Source organism: Brachyhypopomus gauderio, unplaced genomic scaffold (assembly GCF_052324685.1).
Source record: "Brachyhypopomus gauderio isolate BG-103 unplaced genomic scaffold, BGAUD_0.2 sc47, whole genome shotgun sequence".
In the NCBI taxonomy this organism is placed as follows: Eukaryota; Metazoa; Chordata; class Actinopteri; order Gymnotiformes; family Hypopomidae; genus Brachyhypopomus; species Brachyhypopomus gauderio.
Genome location: NW_027506873.1, coordinates 1270324 through 1297015, shown reverse-complemented (window position 1 = coordinate 1297015; position 26692 = coordinate 1270324). Strand labels below are relative to the sequence as shown.

The 26692-nt window shown below is 39.7% G+C and overlaps 3 protein-coding genes across 4 annotated transcripts; 2 read left to right on the top strand and 1 right to left on the bottom strand.

Moving 5' to 3' along the window:
* Nucleotides 1–3632, top strand: vps37bb (VPS37B subunit of ESCRT-I b). 2 transcript variants are annotated; one of them, XM_076986569.1, is made up of 4 exons: nt 1–192; nt 1708–1879; nt 2284–2366; nt 2478–3632. In XM_076986569.1, exons 1-4 carry the CDS (start codon nt 79–81, stop codon nt 2895–2897), a joined length of 789 nt encoding a protein of 262 aa, XP_076842684.1. In that variant the 5' UTR covers nt 1–78; the 3' UTR covers nt 2898–3632. The 2 variants fall into 2 exon arrangements, with proteins under 2 accessions (XP_076842684.1, XP_076842685.1); XM_076986570.1 differs by lacking the exon at nt 1–192 and adding an exon at nt 229–1239.
* A 943-nt stretch (nt 3633–4575) lies between these two features.
* Nucleotides 4576–8040, bottom strand: tuba7l (tubulin, alpha 7 like). The gene is given in 7 exon segments (XM_076986439.1): nt 4576–4864; nt 5014–5220; nt 5222–5294; nt 6901–7153; nt 7600–7670; nt 7673–7748; nt 7864–8040. Coding segments are annotated over 7 exon segments (1146 nt in total).
* Nucleotides 8041–18334: 10294 nt separating this feature from the next.
* Nucleotides 18335–23188, top strand: sec14l7 (SEC14-like lipid binding 7). Its single transcript, XM_076986548.1, has 12 exons — nt 18335–18569; nt 18743–18818; nt 19929–19972; nt 20210–20272; nt 20393–20581; nt 20710–20805; nt 20926–20986; nt 21130–21213; nt 21377–21483; nt 21579–21718; nt 21810–21979; nt 22223–23188. Exons 1-12 carry the CDS (start codon nt 18516–18518, stop codon nt 22315–22317), a joined length of 1179 nt encoding a protein of 392 aa, XP_076842663.1. The 5' UTR covers nt 18335–18515; the 3' UTR covers nt 22318–23188.
* The last annotated feature ends 3504 nt before the right edge of the window (nt 23189–26692 follow it).

Sequence of the window (26692 nt, the reverse complement as noted above, 5' to 3'; positions counted from 1 at the left end):
TCACGTAAAGGTTTGGCAAGAAATGCTAACTTCCGGTTTATAGAACAGAGAAGACAGTGAAAGGAATAATAAACAGCAATGGGGGAAATGTTTGGTATCACGAACACATTTAGTTCTTATTCTGTGACGCAGCTAAACGAGTTGCTTGAAGATGATGAAAAGCTCAGTACGATTATTAAAGGAGCGGATGAGGTAAGCACTGCCTTACACCGCGCACTGGGCAGCCTAACAACACAGTGTTGTCTTCACTGACAACGCTATTGGAAAAGCTATTTTACTGCCTATCTCAGCTGATCATGTAGGTAGGAACGTTATTGCAGAGTCTCATAAGTCTTCGCGTTCAACCAGCTGTTTTGGAGTGTTGATTTTCACGAAAGATAAGAATAGCCAGCCAGCCAGATTGCTTTTTGAGGCTGTACAAGAGCCGTTTTCTTTGTCGTCAGTCTTTAAAGTGAACGTTGTATTTGTGTTGGCTTGATATAGTACATAGACGCCCAGTAAACGTATATGGTTATGTTTGCCTTTTATTAAAATGTTATGGCTATTGAGTAAACATTAGGCTTAAGACCGACTTCTGTTGCCAGTTTTGCCATTATAATCATGTGCGTGATAACAAAGCGTATGCGAAATGCTTGTGGAATAGGTGCTACCGTTTAAGTGGTGTACATTTCTGAGACCCTTGTAAGTAAATTTGCACAAGCGTGGAGGCGAACAGTTGTTTAGTACAGGTAAACGAGCCTTTGTCATAAAGGTTTCATTCCTCATTCCATTTCAGTTCTCTAAATGAACACTTGAATCGGTAGACTTTGGAGCATTCCGAAGTCATAAAGAATTTCGTAACGTATTTTAAGTTCCTCGATATAAAAGTTTAATTCGTTTTTATTTAGTAAGAAAAGCACCTTTCTCAAAATGACTTTGTAGAGTGTTTTATCAAAATGTACAGAAATCACATACACTCCAAACACAGTTGTAGATACACTTGCAGTTTAAAAACAAAACAAAAACGAGATGCAGCAAATATGAGTACGACTATCAGCAACATAAGGGAGAAAGATAATATTGTGGGGGAAATTGTTTTGAATTGTGTTTTGAATAAGTAAATAATATATCCGTGGAAGATAATTCTAAGGTGTGGATCCAGTAAAGCACAAATTGTTCGTGCACTTGGTCCTAATGAACCACTGGCCTGATTCACATATTCCTTGTGATCCAGCTCCCAGTCACTGGATCAGGAATAAGGTAGGTAGCTTTAAACTGTGCAGGAGTGTCACCGCCTATCAGATCTACAGCTTTGCAAGGTTTAGTTCTGGTAAACCTGTTAAATTATATAAATTAATCTTCCTGATATCAGTCAACTGTTGTTGAACTAGAGCAAGTGTGTAAACCAAACCAAGGGTGCCCAATCTTGGTCCTAGAGATGTTTCAGTCTAATCATAATGTAGCACAACTAATCCAGTTAATCCAGTTCTTCAGTAATATTAGAGCCACAAGGGTTGTAAATAAACCTCTCTAGAACAGTACATCTCTAGGACCAATCTTTGGGAATCCCTAGGCTTGGTTATGGATTCTACTGCATTTTTTAATCTAAATCTTAAAAAAAAAACATAATGCACAGTGCATTGACTTTTTAAACTGTGATGTGTTGTAGTACATTAGCTTGATAATGGCTATAGGCTTTCCTGATTGCTATTCTATTTCAATCTTTAGATGCTGGAGGTGCAGCAGACAAAGGAGATGACCCTTGCTAGTAACCGCAGCCTAGCAGAGCAGAACATCACCCTGCAGCCTGTCCTGGACCAACAGAAGATGCATCTAACCAAGTGCTACTGCTGTTTACAGGAGCTCTACGAGGCCTACCAGCTCCGCAAGTCCACTCTAGGTGAGCTCATTTCACTCTGGATCTACTTGAACCCAAACTATATTACAGTTAGGAACTGATTTGTTCCATGCCTCAAAATGTAATATAATCATACCAAAATGCAGGTTTGACTGTCATCTGCAGATTTTGATTTTCGTGTTTTGTTTTAAACATTGCTCATGAAATCAGACCAAGCTTGGACAAAGCATTTGATGTAGCCCACTTAATTAACGTCTTGTGTGTTGTTTGAACAAAATTAACTGTATAGTTTTAACCTCAATTACTCACCTTGTTTGTATTGTTGCACAAGTGTAGTCCAGAGCCAACGTCCGCATGCCAGGACTTCAGGTGTGCATGAGCATGAAATATTTTGAAAATGTTACAGCTTTCTGTTGGCTAAGGACTTCCATTTTTTATTATAAAAGACTACAGTTCAGGGAAAAGTTCACTGGACACACTGTTGGCCTTACTGCAAGCTGAAGGAGCAAAGATTGAAGAGGAAACTGAGGTAATGTCAGCTGGAATCAGTGCTGAAAGATAATTGAAACATTTATGAAATACTTGTAATGTAACTTGCCATTGCAATAACTGGCCTCAAATTGTCCTATGGTTGTTTTAGAACATGGCAGATTCTTTCCTTGATGGAGATTTGTCGGTGGATTCCTTCATTGAAGCGTACCAGAACAAGAGGATGCTGGCTCATTTGCGGCGTGTGAAGATTGACAAGCTGCAGGAGATGGTGCTCAAACACTTCCAGATGCAGCAAGCTTCTACTAATAAGCCTCTGCAACCTCATAATGCCAACTCCCCAGTGCCCTTCCACAACCAGGCCAACGGCTCCCCAGTTCCTGCGAGACCACCACCAACCTATCCAGCAGGTCAACAACCAGGCTTGCCATACCCAGCAGCTCTCTACCCTTCTGTCCCTATTCCCTCTATGGTGCCATTAGTGTCAAGCCCACTTCTACAACAGCATTCACCAGCGCTCTACCAGACACCCAGCGCTCTACCCCCAAGGACGGGCTTTATCGTGCAGTGATGTTCTTTATGTGTTCTCTCTTTTCCTTTGATGGAAAAGTATAAACTGGGCGTTTTCTAAAAGCACTTTGATCATACAGCTTTGGGTATCTTACCCTTAGTGATGAGAGATGGTTTACTATGAACCATTCTTGCTTATTTACTGACATCTGCAGTTGGTATGTTTTTCAGGGGTAAATTGCAGTAAATTAATTTTGTCAACATATTCCTAAAATGAGCCTGTCGGGTAAAATGTAATTTTATATAATTCTCTTATGAAAATTGCTCCAAACTAAAATGTAGACAGACGGATAAAAACAAACAAAAAACCCCCACCAAAATCAAAACACTGCAGATACATATTTTTTTGCGATACTAACCAGCTAAAACTTGATGGCACTTATGGTGATGGAAATCACATGTAAAGTATGACCGTATAATTGTCAGAGAACATGTATGATGCAATGTTGAAAGTGTTGAAAAATGTGTTACTGGATCATATTCAAATTGAAGAGTTGAGAATACCTTTTTTGTGTGCAAGGAAACGGATTAGGTTTCAGTTAAACATTTTGGATTATTGGGTGGAACTGACCAGCAACCAAAGACATTTCCTTTTACTCATTGTTACTCCACAAATTTTTAATGTAATATAGTGATCTAAACACCCTGAAATCTCGACTTATTACAATATTGATCCAATTGGTTATCTGATCTGTCTTAAATATAAACTTGAAATGTTTCATATTTTAATCATTAACCAAGCCGGGTAGTTGTGCTATTTATTTTTGAAAATTGATGCCTATGAAACTGTTCTTGCTAAACCTTAAGAATTACATGACCTGTAATCTTGTACAATGACATTTCTGCTATGCAGACCTTTTGAACTTTTCCATTGATTTTCCATTCAAGCCAGATAGAACACAAGGTGCATGTACAAGCAATGAAGTCATGACAAAAGCTGTTCCATTCAATGTTTAATGTACCATATACCAGAGAAGATACAGGCAGGTCTTTTATCAAAATATTTACAGAAACTACTAGTATAGAAATCAACTACCATCATGTTGGGATGTGAAACTTCCATAGCTTTGCTTAATAAGAATTAATATGGATGAGTGAAGCCCTGTTAGATTCAAAGAACAGCCATAACTCAAGTGTGCCTTGCAGTTAAGTCGTCTTTCCCCCCCACCATTGTTACCTATAGAACTTGAGATCTGTCTCAATACACTAATGGTGAGAATCATCCTAGTATAATGCATGCTATTAGTCCATGTGAAAAGTATGTTGTAAATTTTAAGGTAACTTTTTTTTTTTTTTTTTTTTAGAAAAATAAAAATTTTTCAGCATTGTGTTGGCACTAATCCCCACAAGATGACTGTTGCCCTCTAGTGGATAAATGAAATTCCTATTCAGGACATTTTAGTTCATGGTTCTAATTGTTGTTCTTTTACAAAAAAAAATAAAATTAACAGCTAGATCAGACTAGACTAAATTCACTTACACAGCCATCCACACATGCCAAAAACCTCAATATTATGTTTAATGAAACAGGCTTATTAAAATATGCATTAGGAAAAAAGACCTTCTACTAATGTAATTGTTTATTTTCAAATTCACATTAAGAAGCAGAGAAAGCAATGAACATTTTTTATTAATAAAGATTGAACACCTAAACAAACTTAACATTTCCATGTCAACTTCTACTCCTCTCCTTCCTCTGCCTCTCCTTCAACTGAGTCGACACCCACCTCCTCATAATCTTTCTCCAGAGCAGCCAAATCTTCACGTGCCTCAGAAAACTCTCCTTCCTCCATCCCCTCTCCCACATACCAATGCACAAAAGCTCTCTTTGCATACATCAGATCAAACTTGTGATCGAGGCGGGCCCAGGCCTCAGCGATAGCAGTGGTGTTGCTCAGCATGCAGACCGCCCTCTGGACTTTGGCAAGGTCGCCCCCAGGAACCACAGTTGGTGGCTGGTAATTGATCCTGGTAACGTCAGCAGTGTTTGTTAACAATTCTATGCAACTTTCAGAAATAAACACAATGACAGCCTCCTCATTCAAAAATAGAAACACATCTGTTATCAAATATTTTGTAATTGGCAATGACAGCTTCACTAGTGAACCACCTAAAACTAATTTACATTGAAGCCTGTGGGGCACCAATCAACAAACTGAATAGTCATCTTGGTCTTGATGGTCACGATGGCAGCATTGACGTCTTTAGGAACAACATCACCACGGTACAGCATGCAACAGGCTATATACTTTCCATGACGAGGGTCACGCTTGACCATCTGATTGGCAGGCTCAAAGCAAGCGTTGGTAATTTCCCCAACAGAGCTGCTCATGGTACGCTTTCTCCGCAGAGATGAATGGCGCATATGTGACAAGTGGGAAGTGGATTTGTGGATAAGTGTAGCGGATACATATGTTAGTTTATGGATGTGTAAAGGTTAGCGGAGGGGAGGTGTAAATGGACACAAATTAAATATTATATCGCGATCGATCGCCATGTATAAGCGCCTCCGCCGAGCAGAGCGTTGAGCAGCGATTTCGATTGGAGGATCGTGCTCTATTTTTTATTATGAATTTTTTGCTGATGCTGGTCCAGCGTGTCGCGTGCCACTGATTATGCCTCGGCGTGCCAACGGTGGCCCGTGTGCCATAGGTTGCCGACCCCTGCTGTAGAGCCTTTGAATATTAAAACCATTGTCGAAATTAAGCTCAGATGTGACCAGCAATGGAGCGCAAGTAAAAGAAGGACGCAATCACACAGTTTCATTGAAAATGTAGGAGTTCATGAATAAAGTGCACCAACGCAAAACCCGTAATTAGAATTCTCTGATTCCTAAATAAATTGATTTATATGCTCTGCCTAAATAAGTATTAATTTGACTCTACCAGCCTATACCTTGAGCCATTCTTAATTTCCACTTCTGGACACTGAATGACACATAATGCACAGACAGGTATGAATATGAGGTCACAAAAGCACATATGAACATGGTTACATTTGGTAAGTGACACAACTTAATACATGTATATGTATATGCCTACTATAGCACATTACATGTTGATACTCGGATAGATATATAAATCTTAATTAGATATTACACTGGACTACAAGTGTATTGATAGATCTCCAATAATGTAGCACATGGAGAATATGTAGGTCTCTATGACCTTAACACACAGAACTTAATGAGCATGCATATTTAAACAGCAGAACACACAAGAATATGTATATGCATGCATGCTTTCACAATACAATTCAAAGCTACAAAGATAGGTGTATCTAACTACTGAAATTATAGTAATACATGGATATGCATCAATGTGGTGTGATTATATAACCACAGAGATTCTGATAACATTACTTAATGCTGAATACATGAAAGATCACGATTAGTTTCTTTATATTAACCACAGATCACATCATGTCCAATTCAGAGATACTTTGTCCTGGTGCCTGAAGGCTGGGAAGCTGGATATTGGTTCCATGCATACTTGTCATTTCCTTGGGTGAAAGATAGTCATGTTTGGTGTCTCTAGACTGCATCCGCCGAGCTGGTTCCTGTAGGCTGAATTCCAATTCCGTGTACAGTTCAGATTTGGAGTTACAAGGATTTCTGAGATATTGCACCTTTAGTTCTGGATCTTAACACAAGAATTCAAGGTGTTATAAAATGGGGTCAAACCTTGGGGAATCAGATAGGCCTTTGATTTAGGTTTATAAGTGTAGAGCTCTGTGCCCTCCTGAGAAGGGTTGATGCTGGCCAGAGCACGTTAAGAGTCTTTGTTTTACTCTCAGACGATCAGATAAGTTAAGTCTTCCTAAGCTTTTTGGAGAGGAGAGCCATTAGGAGTAGGGATTCCTTGGTGATTGTTACCGAGCGAAGGACCAGTGTTTATGTTTACATACACTTAAAGAGCTGTGGATGGGTTAGTCTCTTGCTTTCCAAGGTGAATGTAATCCACTTTGTGATTTTGCAATGTCTTTAGCTGTCTCCGCTACATAAGGGACTAGGTTGGTCTGGAACTCCGTCAAGTCGACATTGAGGGCGCCATCAAAGTGGAGTGAGGCCGTGATGGAAGAGACGATCTGACCGATGAGCCTGTTGAGGTTGGTGTATGTGGGCCGATCAATGTCCAGGTTATGGCGGCAGATGTCATATATGGCCTCATTGTCCACCATAAAAGCGCAGTCGGAGTGCTCAAGTGTGGTGTGAGTGGTCAGGATGGAGTTGTAGGGCTCTACTACTGCTGTGGAAACCTAAAAGATGAAGATCTTTAAACTGTCATCATATTTGCAGAAGGACTTGCATTTTAAGGTGAAATACCACAAATGTCAAACAATGTTGCTTCCAATGTAAATGCAAAACTACATTTAAAGAAACGTAAAATATTATTTATATATATATTTTTTCTTCACAAATATATATATGCAGGTTGCCTGATGTCAGGGGGGGCGAAAGGGGGCGTCGCCCCCTCAGGCGAGGTGTCCCGCCCCCTCAATGTAAATAATAAGACCCATTTATTTTACAGCAATTGCTACATGGCGCCCCCTCAACAATCGTTACACGCCACCCCCCGCTCAACAATTTACGTTCGACACCCCCCCGCTCTACAACTTACGTTCGCCACCCCGAAATTTTCTGACGCCCCCCCACTGTATATGTTCTGGCGCTGGCCCTGCCTGATATGAATGCGGCCTGATACCTGAGGTGCAGGGTAAATAGCAAATTTAAGTTTGGATTTCTTGCCGTAGTCTACCGACAGTCTCTCAAGAGGGAGGCGAAGCCTGAGCCCGTACCACCCCCAAAGCTGTGGAATATGAGGAAGCCCTGGAGCCCGGTGCACTGATCACACTAACAGTGTTCAATGGAGGATACAGGGAGAAGGTGCAGAATACAATTTTAAACTCACACTTTGGAGGACACAAAATGTCTTCTAGAATGTCATGAGTGAAGAAATGAACCATACCAGTTTACGAACGTGATCAAGTACCAGGTCAACTATTTCTTTACCAATGGTGTAGTTGCCTCTCGCATAATTGTTGGCAGCATCCTCCTTCCCAGTGATGAGCTGCTGAGGGTGAAACAGCTGCCTGTAAATACCTGTGCGAACTTCATCTTTAAATGGACAAAAAAGCAAAGCCATGCTTTTACATTATCATATACATACTGTACATATAAACACACACACACTCTTCATTCAGAAGCACTTTACTTGCACAGCTGATAAAGGACCTCTGTCACACACACGCGCGCGCATAAAGTGAGTCTATCTGGTCCCATCAGATATCGCTTTGGAAAAGTGCATGACGACCAATAATTCAACATAAATAATATGCATACATATTCATGTTCTTAATACTTATTCTTCAAAAGTAATATTGTTGCGACTTTACTACATATTACAGCATATGGACGGTACATCACCACTGACTCCCATTGTGAATTTTTGAAGCCACCCAGATAGCAGTCATGGGTCTTGGATGAGCCTGCGCACTAGACTGTAGGTGGGACTATCTCTGCCTCAATTTGTTAGGATACGCCCACCACTATGCACGGAGTCACATGAACTTAACCAGAGGGTCTGCTAGAACTAAGCTAGCTAACAACTGCTGAACAAAGATAGACTGAATCCGAAATGCCATACTTAAGCAGTAGGCACTAGATTTCAGTGCAGTACATTCTGCTCAACTGTTAAAGCAGTGCATTCCTTCAGTAGGTGACTGGGCAGTTTTCATAACCTCAGACATACTACGTCCGCTATTTTACCCATGTCATATATGGCATATGATGTACTACTACCATAGTTAAATACCGCTATTCATTAAAAGTGCTATTCCATATTTTTTCTGTTTTATATTTTTACGACATTTAGCCTACCTCATTTGGTCATGGGTTTAGAATCAGCATCAAGACGTCGTCGAGAAGTATCAGTTACAATAATTAACTTCAATTTAGCCTTAATAATACCAAAACTAGTTATATTTATATTTGCATAATTTGGCATTTCACTAGTATTGATGACGAGGTGAGGTGAATCCACTTTTGTAAGTCGCTCTGGATAAGAGCGTCTGCTAAATGCCGTAAATGTAAATGTAAATCCATCCAACTTTGTTATATCACCATGACACTTAGGCAATCAAGATTTAAAATAAACTAAAACAGAATGAACATAAAATAATTAGACCTACAAACCACTTCTAAACCAAATAAACTTTAAATCACAAGGAAAAACTCCCTAAGGGCATGAGGAAGAAACCTTGAAAGAAAACAAGACTCAGGGGGGGAACCCATCCTCCTCTGGCCGACGATTAAGTGTCTATAGTTAAAGTAAGTGTTTCAGATATCATTACCATCATAGTTTTTATCTTTATTTTGTGGTTGTACAGGGTGTCCACGGGGTCTTAAAAACTATTAAAAGTTGATAAATCAATTTTGGATTTTTGGATAATTAAAAAGTATTAAAAAACCTTAATCGCTATTTTGGGGGTACTGAATTTTCATTGATATTTTAACTTTGGCAAAACAACAAAAAATATGCATGAATATTTATTTTCCTCCCCGCAACTATTAAAAATAACATGACGCCGTCACCTGTAAAGCATCTAGAGACAACCAAAATCACAAATGGCACTATAGGATTATTAATGGCCCAACTGATCAAGTCCAATAACTGATGCGCGGAGCTCAGACAAAGAGGCTGGTGTTGATGCTCCAAAGGTGTTTGTTTATTGTGAAATAACGAACATACCACACATGCGGCTACAGATGCTACATTTATACATAAACATCACATAACCACCGTCCCAGCATTAACGAGATAATGTATATCGATCTAGACATAAAGAAAAACTCAAGAGTTGAAGCAAACTAAAGAGTGATTAGAATGCAAAACAAACGCATTGAGGCACATGTCATAAATACGGTGTTTACTGTTATTTATTATTCACCAGTTTAAGTTGTCCTAGGTGATGAATAGCTAAGAGTTAGGCTACTTGTTTCTTGTCATGACCAAAGTTATATTTTAGTATATCTAGCTCTGGTTGAATTTATTCTTTTGACCTTTGTTACTGTATCAGAGTTCTGTTGTATGGTTGTGTTTTAAAGATTAAACTGCAAATTACATTAATTTTGTAAATTAAAGATCTGTTGCTGATTGCAACTTAAGCCTGGTTCACACTACACGACTTTTCAGTCGTCAGGTTTTTGTGCCGTTCGCACTACACGACTGGTTGTGCTGTAATCGCAAGTCTTTCAGTTGTTGTGGCTTTCACACTACATGACTGATCGGCGACGCGGGCTCACGAATTACACAACTGGGGAATCGCCGACTCATCTGGCTGCCGTCCAAAAACGCGAGAACACGAAACGAAACTCTCGCGAGAACCAGCAACACCACGTAGAAGAAAAAAAAACAATGTACATGTACTCCACATTTTCGTTATTATTATTTTTTTTTACCGTTTAAACACTCCATAGTCCCAAGTGAACATAAATATAATCAATCGCACTATTTCTCCAGTGCTGTCACAATAACTTAAACCAGCCCCGGTTCTGGACTGCCTTGCTTGGGGGGGCAGTAAAACATAATGAGGGGGCATGTTGATAGTCATGTTTATGAAGCCAGAAATATATTCAAGGCTTGATTTGTGCATGAATGATGACTATTGATACTGGCTTAAAGTGATGTATTAGGTAAAGAAATAAAAACGCAAATTTTCGAACTTAAAACTTAAAACACAATGATTAAAAAATACATGTTGATTATGTAAATGGAGAACAAAGATTATAGAATTGTATTTCATTTCAATACTGCCATTACTAATAGAACAACTCTATTTCTTGAAAGGCTGACAAATGTACCTATACACAGACTGAGAATATTCAAACATGGAAATAGGAATGAGTGAGAATATTTATATTACTGGGAAATTAAAATATAAAGAAAACAAAAGAATACAAATTCTGTTATAAAAGGGAGTATTCGTCACATTTCTATTTTGAAAAAGAAAATAATATGAAAGTACATAAAATAAGAAATCTATCTACTGCACTTTAATGGTAAAAAATCTGGTAAAGTATTGAAGTTTTTATTGATGTTATGAAACGTACTGGTACAATGCGGTATTTATGCACAGTATAACAATACTGGCTGTGATGGCGAGGAATCGTTTAAACCAGGGATGTCAAAGTCAAAAACACAGAGGGCCAAAAAAACAAATTTGCTACAAGCCGAGGGCCGGACTGGTTCAATGTTTATTAAAACATATTGAAATGATTGCACATAGCCTATTGAACCAAGACCTAACACAGTGTATATTATTTAATGTTTAAATGAATAAAGCACTATTTTCTTATGGATCTGTCAGTAATTTCAAGTGAAAACATTTTTCAACAGGCAAACAGATAAAAGCAAACTTCCTTCAAAGAAAAATCACATGAAGACACACAGAAGACACACAGGTTTACCTTTTACCTCCGTGAACATGTACTCTGCCTCCCACCTGGCTTGAAACCCATTCTCAGTGTCCACCTTACGTTTAGTCATTTTTGAGAAGGGGGATAGCTGAACGTTGATGTCTGCTCTGACTGCTGATTTAGGTTTATACTTTCGCGAGTGACCATAGTGCGCAACTCCGAATTTTAATGTTGCTTTGTGTTGCAGGTTTGAAAAGTGCTGCAATTTAGGCTAAAGTACTTGAAAATGTTTTAAATTGTAACTACTTCGTTTCACAACAAATATCTGTCTGACTGAACAGTTCTCTTGTATTACGTTAACAAATACGAGCCTCTTTCCAGGACAAAACATGAGAGAACATGAAGACGTTAAGATTGGGGAAAATAAACAACCATTAAATAATGTGAATAAAAAGCGAATTATTTCGAATCATTTCGAGTATATGTATAAATATTTAACATATTTAAGTTTAACGTGCTGGAAAATATTGAAATGGACCTTTAAAGTGACGTACAAGTGCTTGAATTCCACCTTATAAAGGTGTATGAACCCTGCAAACATGACTTTGTTCATTGCGCTGGCAGAGCCACTGCGATTACGTCATTTTCGCCGCGCGGACCCTCGCGACGCTTCGCGCTGCAGTGACTTCGCGGGCTACCGTTGCATTGTGGGGAATGTAGTGTTTGTGCGTACAAAACACCATCGGGCGGCTGTGGCCTGCTGGCCGGTTCTAATAGTAATTCAATATCATCCAGGGGGCCATAGATAATCAATTCACGGGCCGGATCTGGCTCGCGGGCCTTGACTTTGACATATGTGGTTTAAACCATGAGCCGCGACGGCTTGCACGGGGGAAAGAGCAGCCTCGCGCGCTGTCGTGCACCTCTCGAATGTCATGTTTGCCGGGTTCATACACCTATACAAGGTGGAATTAAAGCACTTGTACCTCACTTTAAAGGTCCAGTTCAATATTTCTCAGCACGTTAAACTTAATTAAGTTATTTATACATATACTCAAAATAATTCGCTTTTTTAATCACACTTTCAAAACGCCCAATCTTAACGTCTTCACGTTCTCTCATGTTTCGTCCTGGAATTACAAGAGGCTCGTATTTGTTAACCTAAGACAAGAGAACTGTTCATTCAGACAGATATTTGTTGTGAAACGAAGTAGTTACAATTTCAACATTTTCAAGTACTTTAGCCTAAATTCCAGCACTTTTCAAATCTGAAAAAGCAACATTAAAATTCGTCAGGTAAATGTTCATTCCCCTGTTTTTTATTACCACATATCGTTTCGGACAACACTGCGCGGCAAGTATTTAAACGCTTCCGCCGTTCGCGCAGGTTTAGGAGAACCAAGTTAGCCTAACCGCTAACGGCTAATAAAATAATTTAAACAACACCTATGTAAGAGGTGAGTAACATTAACGAAAAACCACAGTTAAGCAAATATTACCATGTGGAAGTCAGTTTAAACTCAGAAGAGTGTTTACCAGTATACCTGTCTTTCACTCACACTAACAGAACATATACTGCCGAACTGAACCATTTGGGGCGGTCTGCCGATTTTTATATGACTCACAGAGCCAATCAGGAATAAGCAAGGAAATATCTTCACGCTGTAAAGCAAAATGCATTTTTGTGATTGGTTCAGAGATAATTTAAAAAAAGCCGTTGCTTGCATTGTGCTTGGGGGGGCAAAGACACAATTTGGGGGGGGCAATTCCCCCCTCTGCCCCCCCCTAGCGCCGGCCCTGACTTAAACACAGTGTTGTAGTAAAGTTGTAAGAAAGGTGAGGATTTTGTGTGTTTGCTGGGTTACTGTTTTGAAAGTATTCTTGAAAGTTTTTTACATTCTTCAGAGATATCTTCAGCGGTGCCGCGGTTCTCTCTCCGCGTTCCCATTGGCTGTAGCTAGACGCTGCTGCCGACTCTCAGTCGCCGACTGGGCTAGATATTAAACATGCTAGATATCTGCCGGTCGTCTGCGACGAGTCGGCGACCAGTTCATAAACAGCCCACTCGCTACCTTCTGCCATTTTTTTCTCTGCTCCGAACGCCTCTGCTGCTCCAGTTGAATGATGGGATAGGACAGTGTGCCGCAATCGCATATTTCAAAATGGCACCCGATTCAGCAAGCCATCCGGGTACTTTTTGCTTACTGTTTAATGCCTACTGTGTATTCAGACATACTATCCTTTATCTTGTAGCCTACTGCTTTGACATACTGAATAGGAGGAAAGTATGGCATTTCAGACGGAGCCATAGTCTCACTTAAAAATATATATATACGTGAAAGAAGCTATTAGCTTGGTTGGTCCTACTGTCAGCCATGTCCTATTATCTGCCGTGTCCCATTATCCATGTACTGCATATTTTCTGTGTGTCTTATTATAGGGCTTGAAAAGCCCTATATTGCTATTCCTCATACTTCTTCTTATTATTGTTCTTATCCAAATTTCTGCAATTATTGCGGCCCGAACCGCCTAACGTACTGACTCCTACTACGAAGGTCTCGGCTCTGACACGTGTGCTATCCATTTTTGGAGTCGATTAGAGGTATAGATTTTAATAGAATTGAGTTTAAAAAATTTTAAAAGCTCTATTAAAATGAATGGTGGAATGTTCAGAATTTCAAATCTTAACTGCCAACAATTAGGGCGTACTCACACTAGGCTCTGTGATCCGGGCCCGGGCACGGTTGCCTGCCGAAGCACGGTTCGTTTGGCTAGTGTGAGCGCTCCAACCGTGCCCGGATCAGTTAACCGTGCTCGGGCCCGCTTTGAAGAGGTGGGCCAGGGCACGATTCATGTGGACTCGGGCACGGTTCGCTTCTAGTGTGAGCGCTATCCGTGCCCGGGCCCGCTTGGTGCCTCGTCTGATTGGTTCATTTCGCTGGAACTCAAACATGACATCAGTGATGCGACGCTCACGTTAAACAGTCATAGCGGCAAAGCGATTAGCAGACAATCGTTGTGTTAAATTATCGATAAATCTGTGCTTGCACCGTGTTTCTGCACTCCCAAAACGACTCCAAAAATACAATAAAAAGAGAATCGTGAACTCTATAGTGTTGTGCGAGCGCGCTTTTTTCCAAATAAAGCGGCGTTGTGATGACGTAAGCGTGCTCGGGCCGGGTTGCTGAAGCGAGTGTGAGTGCAGGCCAGAGGGGGAGTGGGGAGGGGGGATAACCGGGCCCCAGCACGGAACCAGCAAACCGTGCCTAGTGTGAGTACGCTCTTAGAGTGTGTGCTGGCATGAAAAATGATCAAAACTCTCCTGGATAAACTGCTGTAAAATCCTTACACCTTCACCTAGAAGCTCCATATATATAAATTTGAAGGAAACTTATCCTTTCTGGCACGCCAAAAAATCTAATCATTTGATCAATTAGTTTTAGAGTTATGAGCATTTGTTTGGCACTAGACACAGAAAATTGGCCCATTGGCCCCATATCAGAATCAGAATGAGCTTTGTTGAGATCTTTGTGTGTTTTTAACTTGTCATAAATCAGTCATTTTTGGGTCAAACCACATAAAAATACATCAAAATCATCAGCAATGGGTCCTCTCTCACACAATCTCTTCGTTGAAGCGATAGGTTAAATGATTCCTGAACTACAACAGTTTGTTCGGATGGTGCAAATCACATTAAAACAAGGCTTTTCCACTCAGTGAGAGTGTCAGTTATTTTTTTAATGTCTCTCTCCCCCTCCCCCACACACGCACGCGCACACGCATGCATCTCTCTCATAGCCACTCCACACAGACACACACATACATACATCTCTCATACCCAGATGGAGCAGAGGGGGCAGATGGAGGAGAGGGGCAGATGGGGCAGATGGAGCAGAGGGGCAGAAGAGGGAGAGGGGCAAATGGGGCAGATGGAGCAGAGGGGCTGATGGGGCAGATGGAGCAGAGGGGCAGATGGGGCAGAGGGAATAGAGGGGGCAGATGGAGGAGAGGGGCAGATGGAGTAGAGATGGCAGATGGAGCAGAGAGGCTGATGGGGCTGATGGAGCAGAGGGGCTGATGGGGCAGATGGAGCAGAGGGGCAGATGGAGCACATGGGGCAGAGGGGCAGATGGAGCAGAGGGGCAGAAGAGGGAGAGGGGCAAATGGGGCAGATAGAGCAGAGGGGCAAATGGGGCAGATAGTGTAGAGGGGCAAATGGGGCAGATGGAGCAGAGGGGCTGATGGAGCAGAGGGGCTAGGGTACACCTTTTCAAGCCCTATAGTATTTCCTTCAGGAAATGCAAGTCTAGTTGTCAATACCATTGCGAATTTTCAAACATTTTTAAGATAGGGTTTTAGAATGTGGTGGCCGATATTTAGGACATCCATGTTTCCTCACGATAATAGCAGCAAAGTAACCAAAATATTACGGAAAGAATTTTTCATTAAGTCAAATGAGTCTTGGGCATTAATATACACATATCACATATGTGTAGTAAAATAGAAGAATATTTTTTTAGTTAACTTAAAATGTTGGCCAATAATTGAGCTACTACAGAGTCAAATATAAAAAGATATAAGAGTTTAAAACGCCAAGAATATTTTGTTTGATTAAGTCCAAATTTGAAGGTCTTCAACTTCATTCAATCCAATTTGCTAAACTAGCTAGCTAGCATAGTTTGCTAACGTGAGGGGATTTAGTTAGCTAGCTAGTCAGTCAAATATCAAACTGAGCCACTTACCGAAAGACATTGAATCTAAAGGTCTGTTAAAACAACGTTTATTGTAATGAAAAGGTAGAGATAGTAACGGAAGGGGATTTGACAGCCCAAAAAACTTGATGTGTAACATAAATTCAGTTTGTCGTCAGTCATTGGAATGAGCGAGGTTAAAAGTTATACTGCAGCCAGCCACTAGCGGGCAGCTGATAAATGAAGAATACACTTTCCACCCGTTGTTGTCGTCAAGTCCACTAAAGTCAAATATAAAAAGATATAAAAGAGTTTAAAACGCCAAGAATATTTAGTTTGATTAAGTCCAAATTTGAAGTTTTTCAACTTCATTCAATCCAATTTGCTAAACTAGCTATCTAGCATAGTTTGCTAATGTGAGGGGATTTAGTTAGCTAGCTAGTCAGTCAAATATCAAACTGTGCCACTTACCGAAAGACCTTGAATCTAAAGGTTTGTTAAAACAACTTTTATTGTAATGAAAAGCAATGGTAGAGATAGTAACGGAAGGGGATTTGACAGCCCAAAAAACTTTGATGTGTAACATAAATTCAGTTTGTCGTCAGTCATTCACTTACATGGAATGAGCGGGGTTAAAAGTTATCCTGGTGCCTCTAGCGGGCAGCTGATAAATGGAGAATACACAGGGCTCTCAAGTTTTGGATTCATGCCAGAGTGTGAGAGTTGTTGACGGGGGGGGGGGGGGGGGGGGTGGCGAACGTTAATTGTTGAGCGGGGGGGGGGGGGGGGGCTTGTATACGTTGACGCAATAATACACGAGAGGGAGTGCTATAACGGGTAATATCGGCACTGCTGTGCTGCGGTCGTAGGCACGAGGCCGCAGGCCGAGTGCCGTAGATCAGCACAGCAGTGCCGATATTACCCGTTATAGCACGAACCTCGAGTGTATTATTGCGATTATACCACAGTTCCATTATCGCTGTTTATTGAAAGATTTTGAGTAAAAGAGGATGAGAAAATACGACCTGTTTGGTAAAATACTCCGCCAGTTAAAATAGTTCCATTCAATGGCTCGCTGCTAAACTTACACAACACTGGAATAGCCTTACCCAATAAATATTATAGAGGTAAATATACACAAAAACAACTATTGATAAAGTTGAATTTATTAAAAATAAAGTACAACAATTATTGTCCATCCACGGCTGATCGGATGTTCGTTCAGGTATCTGTTCAGTCCAGCTCTTAAACCAACGAAGCTGCTGATGCTATATAACTCTCCCTTCACGTTTCTGACGGATCCATAAAAACGGCGTAAAAGCTGATTCATTTCATTTTTGTTGATAATACTAAAATCGACTGCAATGTCATTGCTTTTTAACCAGGATGTAAATATATTAAGAGCCCAGGACGTTTGTTTTACGGTATTAACTTCGTTTCTCTGAATTTCCAGCTCATCCAAATCATTGTTTGTAAGCGTGACAAACCTTGGCTCATTGGAGGAATCAGGCTGGTCATTTATAGCTTCATCCTCCAGTTTCAGATCGAAACAAATGCTTTCGAAGCCAATAGATTTAACGAACTCCCTGTAATTCATTTTGATAATGTTGCTGCTTGTTTGTAGTTGCGCTGTTTGGCTTGTAAACGCTGCTTCGTTGCTAGGTTACCTGTTTGTGGCGGAGTAATACATGGAGAGCTTCGGTTACAGTGCTATAACATGTAATATCGGCACTCCTAGATCGCCTCTCAGCCAATCACATTGTAGGGTCGGAACTAACTGCGGTATAATGTATATCGCGATCGATCGCCAGTGGAGGGCGACATATATATTGGTCCGGAGGTAAATAAACTAGATTTTTTTTCTCGCCGTGTGAAATCGGAGGTGTGGCGTGTGAGCGTGTGAAGACGGTCAAATGCGTGTGTCACACGCTCAATGCGTGAGACTTGAGAGCCCTGAGAATACACTTTCCACCCATTGTAGTCGTCAAGTCCACTAAAGCCCCCCAAAATGAACACCGCTCTGGGCACATTCTTTTCCACGCCCGTCTCGCTGAAAAACGTGTTATAGGAGTCATAGGAGGAGGGGGGGGGTCTTGGATATCTAGTTAGCTGGATAGCAAGCAACGTCATCCAGGCATATACTGTAGGCTATGGATATATTTTGGCAGTAATAAATTTTTCTATGTCGTCCAATATAATAACTAAGGATAGCTATACTTTTGTCATTGTAAAAAAATGTGTTTAGCCTACTGACATTTTGACTTAAAGTCAGGCCCTAACAGTTCGGTGTCCTCTACTACTGAACCCTTTCAAAAACTACTCTGAGGATCTTTGAGTTTATGTCAGATCAAACACTTGCTATGAACGACCAAAGGTTCTGCACCTACAGCCTATGTCCCACTGATATTTTTCCAGGAAAGCAGAGAGTGCCTCTCACCTATTACCTATAAATGCTACAAGTACAAATGCCCAAAGCAAAGAAGCGCTTCACAGTGCTGTTGTACTCTTTAGAATGAGTGGCCGTGTGGGAGACCTTAGTCCTAAGCAGGCTGAAGCTCTGGATCAGGTGATCATTTTGCAGCACATGAAATTACACATTAAACTCCAAAATGAAAATGTTATTACAGCAATGCTAAGTATGTCATCTGTGCGGCTTTAAAACTGCTAATATAATGAGGCATAATTTCAGCATGAACCCCAGTGTGCTGTCCTGCTTTGAAAATGGTTTTGTTGTTGTAGTTTCGTGAGAAGATTGGAGATGTATATTCCCAGCTTCCAAGTCAAAGCGACCATTATCTGCTTCGCTGGCTTCGGGGTGAGAAATTAACTTATTTTGAATTAATTCATTTATACATTAATCATTTTAAATGGAGTTATATAGACTATGAATAATACCAGTCTTTTGTGTATTTTGTAACTTGCATTCATGAAATTTCTTATCCATGTGTGACATTGAACTTACTTTTTGCAGATTTAGCCTACATAAATTGAAGCATACACTATGCTCTATTCTAGTAGCCTGCCATTCAGTCTTGAATACCCAGAAAAATAAGAATAAATATTCTTGAAGCTTTGCTTCTTTTTTATTTTGCATTCTAATGTGTAATAAAACAAAAATGTCAATGGCTTCATATCCTGTTTCTTATATTGATACCTATAAACCAAAAAGATGTTCTTTCAAAGGAATGACACTGAATGCTGTGAGCCAGCTTGCTTTTCCTGTGCAACACATTTGAAATCATAAATGGTGTGTGCTGCTTTGAAATCAGAGCAACATCTATTTATTGACTACCAGGATAGATAAGTATTTTTTATCTTTGTCAGAGTGGTCAGTCCCAACAATTTCTATGTGGTCTCAGTAATGCATGCCTTTCCCTATATTTTCACTACTGCTAGGAGTTTGTGATGTTTCAATAATATCAGGGTCTCAGTGTAATGCTAATCTAACCATGTTGCATACTGAGCATTATTACATGTGTGTGAAATAAAAGGATTTTGGAGACATAAACTAATATAAAAACCATCAACTGCCATTTTATTTCCTTGTACCTAAACAGTGACTTGTAGACACCTGATCTATAATGTTTTTTAAACATTTAAATTGGAGGTTTCTCAAATGTCTGCTTCTCCTAATGACTTTTAAGTGAAATGCAAAATATAACTTAGTGCACCAAGGGAAAAGTTCAAGGTGAAATTATTGGAGCTACATGTGCAAATATTTGCAGTTCCATTCACCTGTGTTTATGTCCATTGCAAAACCATTTGCTCTTCCCATTTGAACAGCATGGACGAGTAAGATGCACCCTACTTATTAGAACTGTGAATAAATGAACTTTCACTATGAAATAGAAGAACTCAGGTTCTCTCTCTCTTTCTCTTTCTCTCTCTCTCTTCCAATTCCTCTTCCTCTTCCTCCTCCTTGCAGCCAGGAGCTTCAGTGTCCAAAAAGCTGAAGCAATGCTTAGGAAGGTAAAAGTCACCCAATTATTTATTTAATTAGTTAGTTAATTAGTTTTTTCTTGATCATAAACTATCTGCAGGGTTTGTGACTACCTCTTTTTCCTTTCTATGGTTACAGTTTCACAAGAAGTGAAATAGCATTGTGTACTATTTTGCTTATGGCACAAATGGTTTGAAAAGCTGTAATGCTTCAGACAATAATATGCAGGCAAGCACATATATATGATACATGTAATTGTTTTTTAGCACTTGGAGTTTCGCAAGCATATGAAAGTGGACACAATCGTAGAAGACTGGAATCCACCAGAGGTCAAATTTATATAATAAAATCTACATTAATGTTGTTTCCAAGATGTGAGCATTAATTTGATCATGTATGGTGATTTACAGCTGTGATTTAGCCTTTTCATGGTGTACTAATATGACCAGGTGATTAAGCAGTATCTCTCTGGTGGAATGTGTGGGTATGACCGAGAGGGAAGTCCTGTCTGGATTGACGTGTTAGGCCCATTAGATCCAAAGGGTCTGTTGATGTCTGCAACCAAGCAAGATTTACTCAGAACGAAACTTAGGGACTCAGAACGCCTGCGGATAGAGTGCTTAAAGCAATCTGAGAAGGTATGACTTTTCAGGGTATGTTGATGTTGACTCATGTGACCCTATTTCCCTGTACAACAATGGTTTCAGAGCTATTGTTTTTGTCCAGAATTATTCACTAGTGTTGTTTTGCAAATTATATTAATCAGTTTGGGAAAATAGTGGAGTCCATCACTCTGATCTATGATTGCGAAGGCCTCGGCATGAAACATTTGTGGAAGCCATCAGTGGATACATATGGAGATGTGAGGATTTTATCTCTTAATACATTAAGAAATGCAAAACCTCTGTGAGATTTAAATTTGCACTGATCCAATTTGATTTAATTAGTATTATCTGCCTTTCATGTATCTGTGGTTTTGAAGATTCTGACCATGTTTGAGGATAACTATCCTGAAGGTCTCAAGAGGATTCTTATTATTAAAGGTGAGCGAGTGGTTGGTTTTGTTTATTTGCATGTGCTGTATTATATAATAGTTAAGATGCCACTCGGTACAAAGTATGATTACATATTCAGTACAATATACAATATGACTATTATGTCGTTCTTCCTTTTGTACTTTCTGCAGCTCCTAAAATCTTCCCTATTGCCTTCAACTTGATCAAGCACTTTATGTGCGAAGAGACCCGACGAAAGATTATTGTGATTGGATGTAAGGCTACATTTACAAATCTTTTTTTTTCTTCTTCAGAATGTAAGATAAAATGGTCCATCACAACCAATGCAATTTTATTTTTATCCCAGAAAACTACATAGGTATTCTTTATTCATTCCTATAGGGAAACTAAACAGTTTTTTTTCCCACTATCTTACAGCAAACTGGGAAGAAGCACTGCTGAAGTATATAGCACCGGATCAACTGCCTGTAGTCTATGGAGGTTCACTAACAGATCCAGATGGAAACCCTCATTGTAAAACCATGGCAAGTTTTGTCCAAAGGCATAACACACTCAGAAACCAACTGCCGCCTGGTGACACTGCTTGACTGCATGAATCATAATTGGTCTTTTCTCCCAGATTAATTATGGTGGCACAGTGCCAAAATCCTGCTACATTCGGGACTCCATCAAAGTCCAGTATGACAAGAGCATCACCATCAACCGTGGTTCTGACCATCAGATGGAGTATGAAATCCTCGTCCCTAACTGCTTACTACGGTGAGCAACAGTTCCATTAGCTTCAATCTCTCTGCCATCTTTAGGTCTTCTTTTGATAGATATTCTCTCACTCCTTTCCACTCTCCTCTAGATGGCAGTTTGCTAGTGATGGGGCTGATATTGGTTTTGGCATTTACGTAAAGACTAAAGTTGGTGTTAAACAGAAAGCTGGAGAAATGCAAGAGGTGTTGCCGACTACACGATACAATGCTCATTTAGTGCCAGAAGATGGATCCTATGCTTGTGATGAGCCTGGTGTCTGTAAGTGCAAATTTACTAAATATTAATGTTCCTGTTAACAAGACAAATGCATTGTTAGGTTTTTGCTCTGCCCTAAACTGCTTAATCTACTGGATTATAATTTTCCTCTCATTTATGATCAGATATAACAAATCCCAAAAGTTTATATGGTTTGATTTTTGACATATTATATACAACATCTCATTTGCAATAATTGAATCTTTCAGTCTTTAATTCTAACTTTGTATCTGATGGACTCTTTAGATGTTCTGCGATTTGATAACACTTACAGTATGATTCATTCAAAGAAGATTAGCTTTACAGTGGATGTTGTTTTACCTGACATGCACACAAACTAAGAAGACTAGGCCTGAAGCCTGACTGGAGAAAGAACACTTCACATCCAGAGCACTTGAGATATGTCAGATTTTAATCATTATCACTGGTCTCCACTGCTGAATGGATTTTTTGTTCAATCTAAGAATCACTTAATAACATTAAGTTTAGGTAAATTGACAGTCCCTGACAACATCTCCCTGAGTATGTGTCTGTGTCTCTCTGTTCAATAAAAAGCAGTTGTCTGAGTGTTTGTGCATGTATGTGTGTGCTTGTATGCCCAGTGGTGGATGGTGTTCTGTCACTAGGGTCTGTCCTCTCTCCCCTTCCTGCACCCCATTCAGTCCCCCAGGGGACTGTGGATCCTGGTAGAGAGTACGCTGTGCACAATTGGCTGCCGCTTCTCGCCGGTGTGTGTGTGATTGGCTGTCTGTGACTTGTACCTGTGTTAACAATTGTAAAGCGCCTTGGGTATCCTGAAAGGCGCTATATAAAATGTAACATTCATTCATTCATAATGCTGTGTAAATTTGTAGCATTAAAAATGACTCAACAGTAAAATACATAATTAGTAATTGTTAATGTAAATACTTTGTCATTTGGGGAAGCTATGGATGAAGTGTTGGATTCAACAAATGGACTGCTCAGTTGTGGAAGTGTGTTAATGGTGCAGAATGATGGTGCTATCAGGAAGAGAAATGGCTTTTCCTGCTTGTAATGGAAACTGTTTCATCCACATATCCCTTGCATGCAAAACAATTATTTGTGATATTATTAGAAACAGTAGCAATTATTTTATCAAATGTTAAATTGTTTATTTAAAAGTACAAGAACAAAATAATATTTTGTAATCTTGATTTGAGGCAGCAGAATGTTGTGTATAGGAAGTGTAGAAATGTGCTAATTTGTATTAGAATTAGTGCTGTCAATTCCAGGTGCCGCGATTAAAAGTCCTCACCAGGATTTTGCTCAGGCTTCCTGGATTATGTTGATTCCACTAATTTTACCTGGATTGCTAATTAGAAAATCTAGCAAGCTTGAGCAAAATCCTGGTGAGGACTTTTAATCGCGGCACCTGGAATTGACAGCACTAATTAGAATATATGCATTAATGAGATCCGTGGTGTAGACTCCAGCCTTACCATTGTAGCATTACAATCATGCATAACATAAAAATATATATATATATTAAAAGTATATGTGGAGCACCTGTTCTATTGAGTAAAATCTGGTTCATTTGAGGACATCACTTTCATCAATCATTTATGCCATGTAGATTTTCTCATGATACAAGCAAAGATCTGACGGATGCACGCTATTTACTACTAACCTTGGGTGTGCTTAATGTTTAATAGTGAAAGGAATAAATCCTCCTTATCATGGTTGTAAACGATTTGTTTAAAAAATAAGATTTTGCATGCTTATAAAAATCTTCATATGAAATGAATTGTATGTTTGACACCCCTGGTCTAGGCAATATACGGCGCCTTGACAATAATTTAGTCAATATTTCGGTCACTAAGACATAGAATATTGAATCTTCTGTAGTGTTGTGTCATTCACGAACGATTCGTTCAAATGAATGAATCATTTGAGTGAATTTGATCGGCGGAAAAAATACATATTTTATGATTTTTTACATGACAAAATTCCAAAATGTATAAAAATATATTATAAGTATTAATTCTAACAATTAACAAGAAATGTTATAAATAATAAAATAGTACGAATTACAGTAAATACTGCATATTTACTCTTGGAAACAAGAACCAGCATCACATGCCTGAGACGCTACTCGCTTACATGAGATTACATACAACATGACTGCTCGCTGGACAAGCACACATGCACAGAACAGTGTGGGAATGGTTATTAAGTGAATGGGAAAGGTTTATGTAGGTGTGGGGAGGATTTATAAAGCCTTAATATAGTGTATAAATACTTAAATAAATATACTAATATTGTAATTACTTCGTTTCACAACAAATAGCTGTCTGACTGTACAGTTATCTTGTATTACGTTAACAAATACGAGCCTCTTGTAATACCAGGACGAAACATGTGAGAACATGAAGACGTTGGGCGTTTAAATAATGTGATAAAAAAGCGAATTATTTCGAATCATTTCGAGTATATGTATAAATATTTAACTTAATTAAGTTTAACGTGCTGGGAAATATAGAAATGGACCTTGAAAGTGCTTGTACAAGTGCTTCCACCTTGTATAGGTGTATGAACTCGGCAAACATGACTTTGTTCATTGCGCTGAAACGCAAGTACCTGAAACGCGAAGTTTACAAACTTCCAGAGGTGAACGCTTTCGCGAAGCACATCGCGCGAGACCCTCGCGCACGGGCGGAGCCACTGCGATTACGTCATTAGGTGGGTCGGAGTCCTGCCAAGCACTGAACGATTCGTTGAACGAATCTTTGGAACGAATCTTTTTAGTGAACGGATTCTAATGATTCAGTTAATCTAAAAACTGTTTTGCCCATCACTAATCATATATATATATATTATATATATTTATATGGCGTGCACAGACATTTTGGGTGGCAAGTGCTCGGGGGGGGTTGGTGAAGGGCACTTTTTAGCGCAAAAAAAAAAAAAAAACTACAAGCACATGTTGAATGAAATTTGACTTTTATTTGTAACATTTTCTAAATGCGAGTTTACAATGGAAAGAAGTCACACAGCCAACTGATATAATTCATATCCAATATTAACTATATACAGTCATGTCCTTCAGTTAACTTCTGTTTACCCTCCACTGTCTGCAGGCCTTGTTGCATATATTTTGCAATTTAAATCAATATAGGCCTCCAATTAAGACAGTAAAAAGACCAAAAAGTAGGAGAAGGAGTTATAGGCTACTGAGTGTTGTCATTACATGATTGCAGACGGGCATTTTTCACAGGTAATGGGGAACTTCCCGTTTCTTCTTTCAGGAATGAATATGTTAATTTATGTTGCCTAACAAAACCTATACAACAGTACGTTCAGCTTAACACATAGATTTGCAAACTCTACCTTAATTATTTGTATGTGGTCGTCCTCACGTTATCTGTCATTGATTTGGGCTAGAGCGACTAGTTTATCAGGTGACCAGTCGGCTAAAATTGCTTAGTAGTTTGGTGCTGTATGAGACATTTTACTGCACAAGAAAATGATTTCAGGTTGGGCTTAGAGGGCAAACGGTACGATTTGACTTGATGTGTATGTTACCTGGCTGGTGGGGCACGGGAGAAGAAGTCTATCTGTGAGCGTGTGTGCTGTGCTGAAGACGCTTCCTTCCCCTTGCTGAACTGAACAGCTGCTGCAGCGCATCTGGTGTTAAAGGAAGAGAGAGGTCGGGTGTGTGCGAGGTGGTGGCTCATTTCAGGGCATTGTTTTTATTCGCTCAGGTTTTCAAAAGATCATTTCAAACCGACCTCAGTAAAATAATAAAAAAATAAAAAACACCGAAGTTTCAAAAGGGCACTTTCGTTGATAAAGGGCAGAGTTGGTGGTGCTTTAGCCTGATGTCTATGTGTGCACGCCACTGCATATATACCGTTCAAAAGTTTGGGGTCACCTAGACAATTTTGTGTTTTCCCTGAAATCTCATACTTTTATTTATCAAATGAGTTGCAAAATGAATAGAAATATAGTCCAGACATTGACAAGGTAGAAATAATGTTTTTTTTTTTTTTTTGAAATAATTTTCTACTTTAAACTTTGCTTTCATCAAAGAATGCTCCCTTAGCAGCAATTACAGCATTGCAGACCTTTGGCATTCTAGCTGTTAATTTGCTGAGGTAATCTGGAGAAATTTCACCCCATGCTTCCGGAAGCCGCTTCCACAAGTTTGATTGGGTTAATGGGCACTTTTTTCGTACCATACGGTCAAGCTGTTCCCACAACAGCTCAATGGGGTTGAGATCTGGTGACTGCGCTGGCCACTCCATTACCGATACAACACCAGCTGCCTGCTTCTTCTCTAAATAGTTTGTGCATAATTTGGAGGTGTGCTTTGGGTCATTGTCCTGTTGCAGCATGAAATTGGCTCCAATCAAGCGCTGTCCACAGGGTATGGCATGGTGTTGCAAAATGGAGTGATAGCCTTCCTTATTCAAAATCCCTTTTACCTTGTTCAAATCTCCCACTTTACCAGCACCAAAGCAACCCCAGACCATCACATTACCTCCACCATGTTTGACAGATGGTGTCAGGCACTCTTCCAGCATCTTTTCAGTTGTTCTGCGTCTCACAAATGTTCGTCTGTGTGATCCAAACACCTCAAACTTTGATTCATCAAACACTTTTTTCCAATGTGTGTTTTTTTGCCCATATTAATCTTTTTCTTTTATTAGCCAGATATGGATTTTTCTTTGCCACTCTGCCCTGAAGGCCAGCATC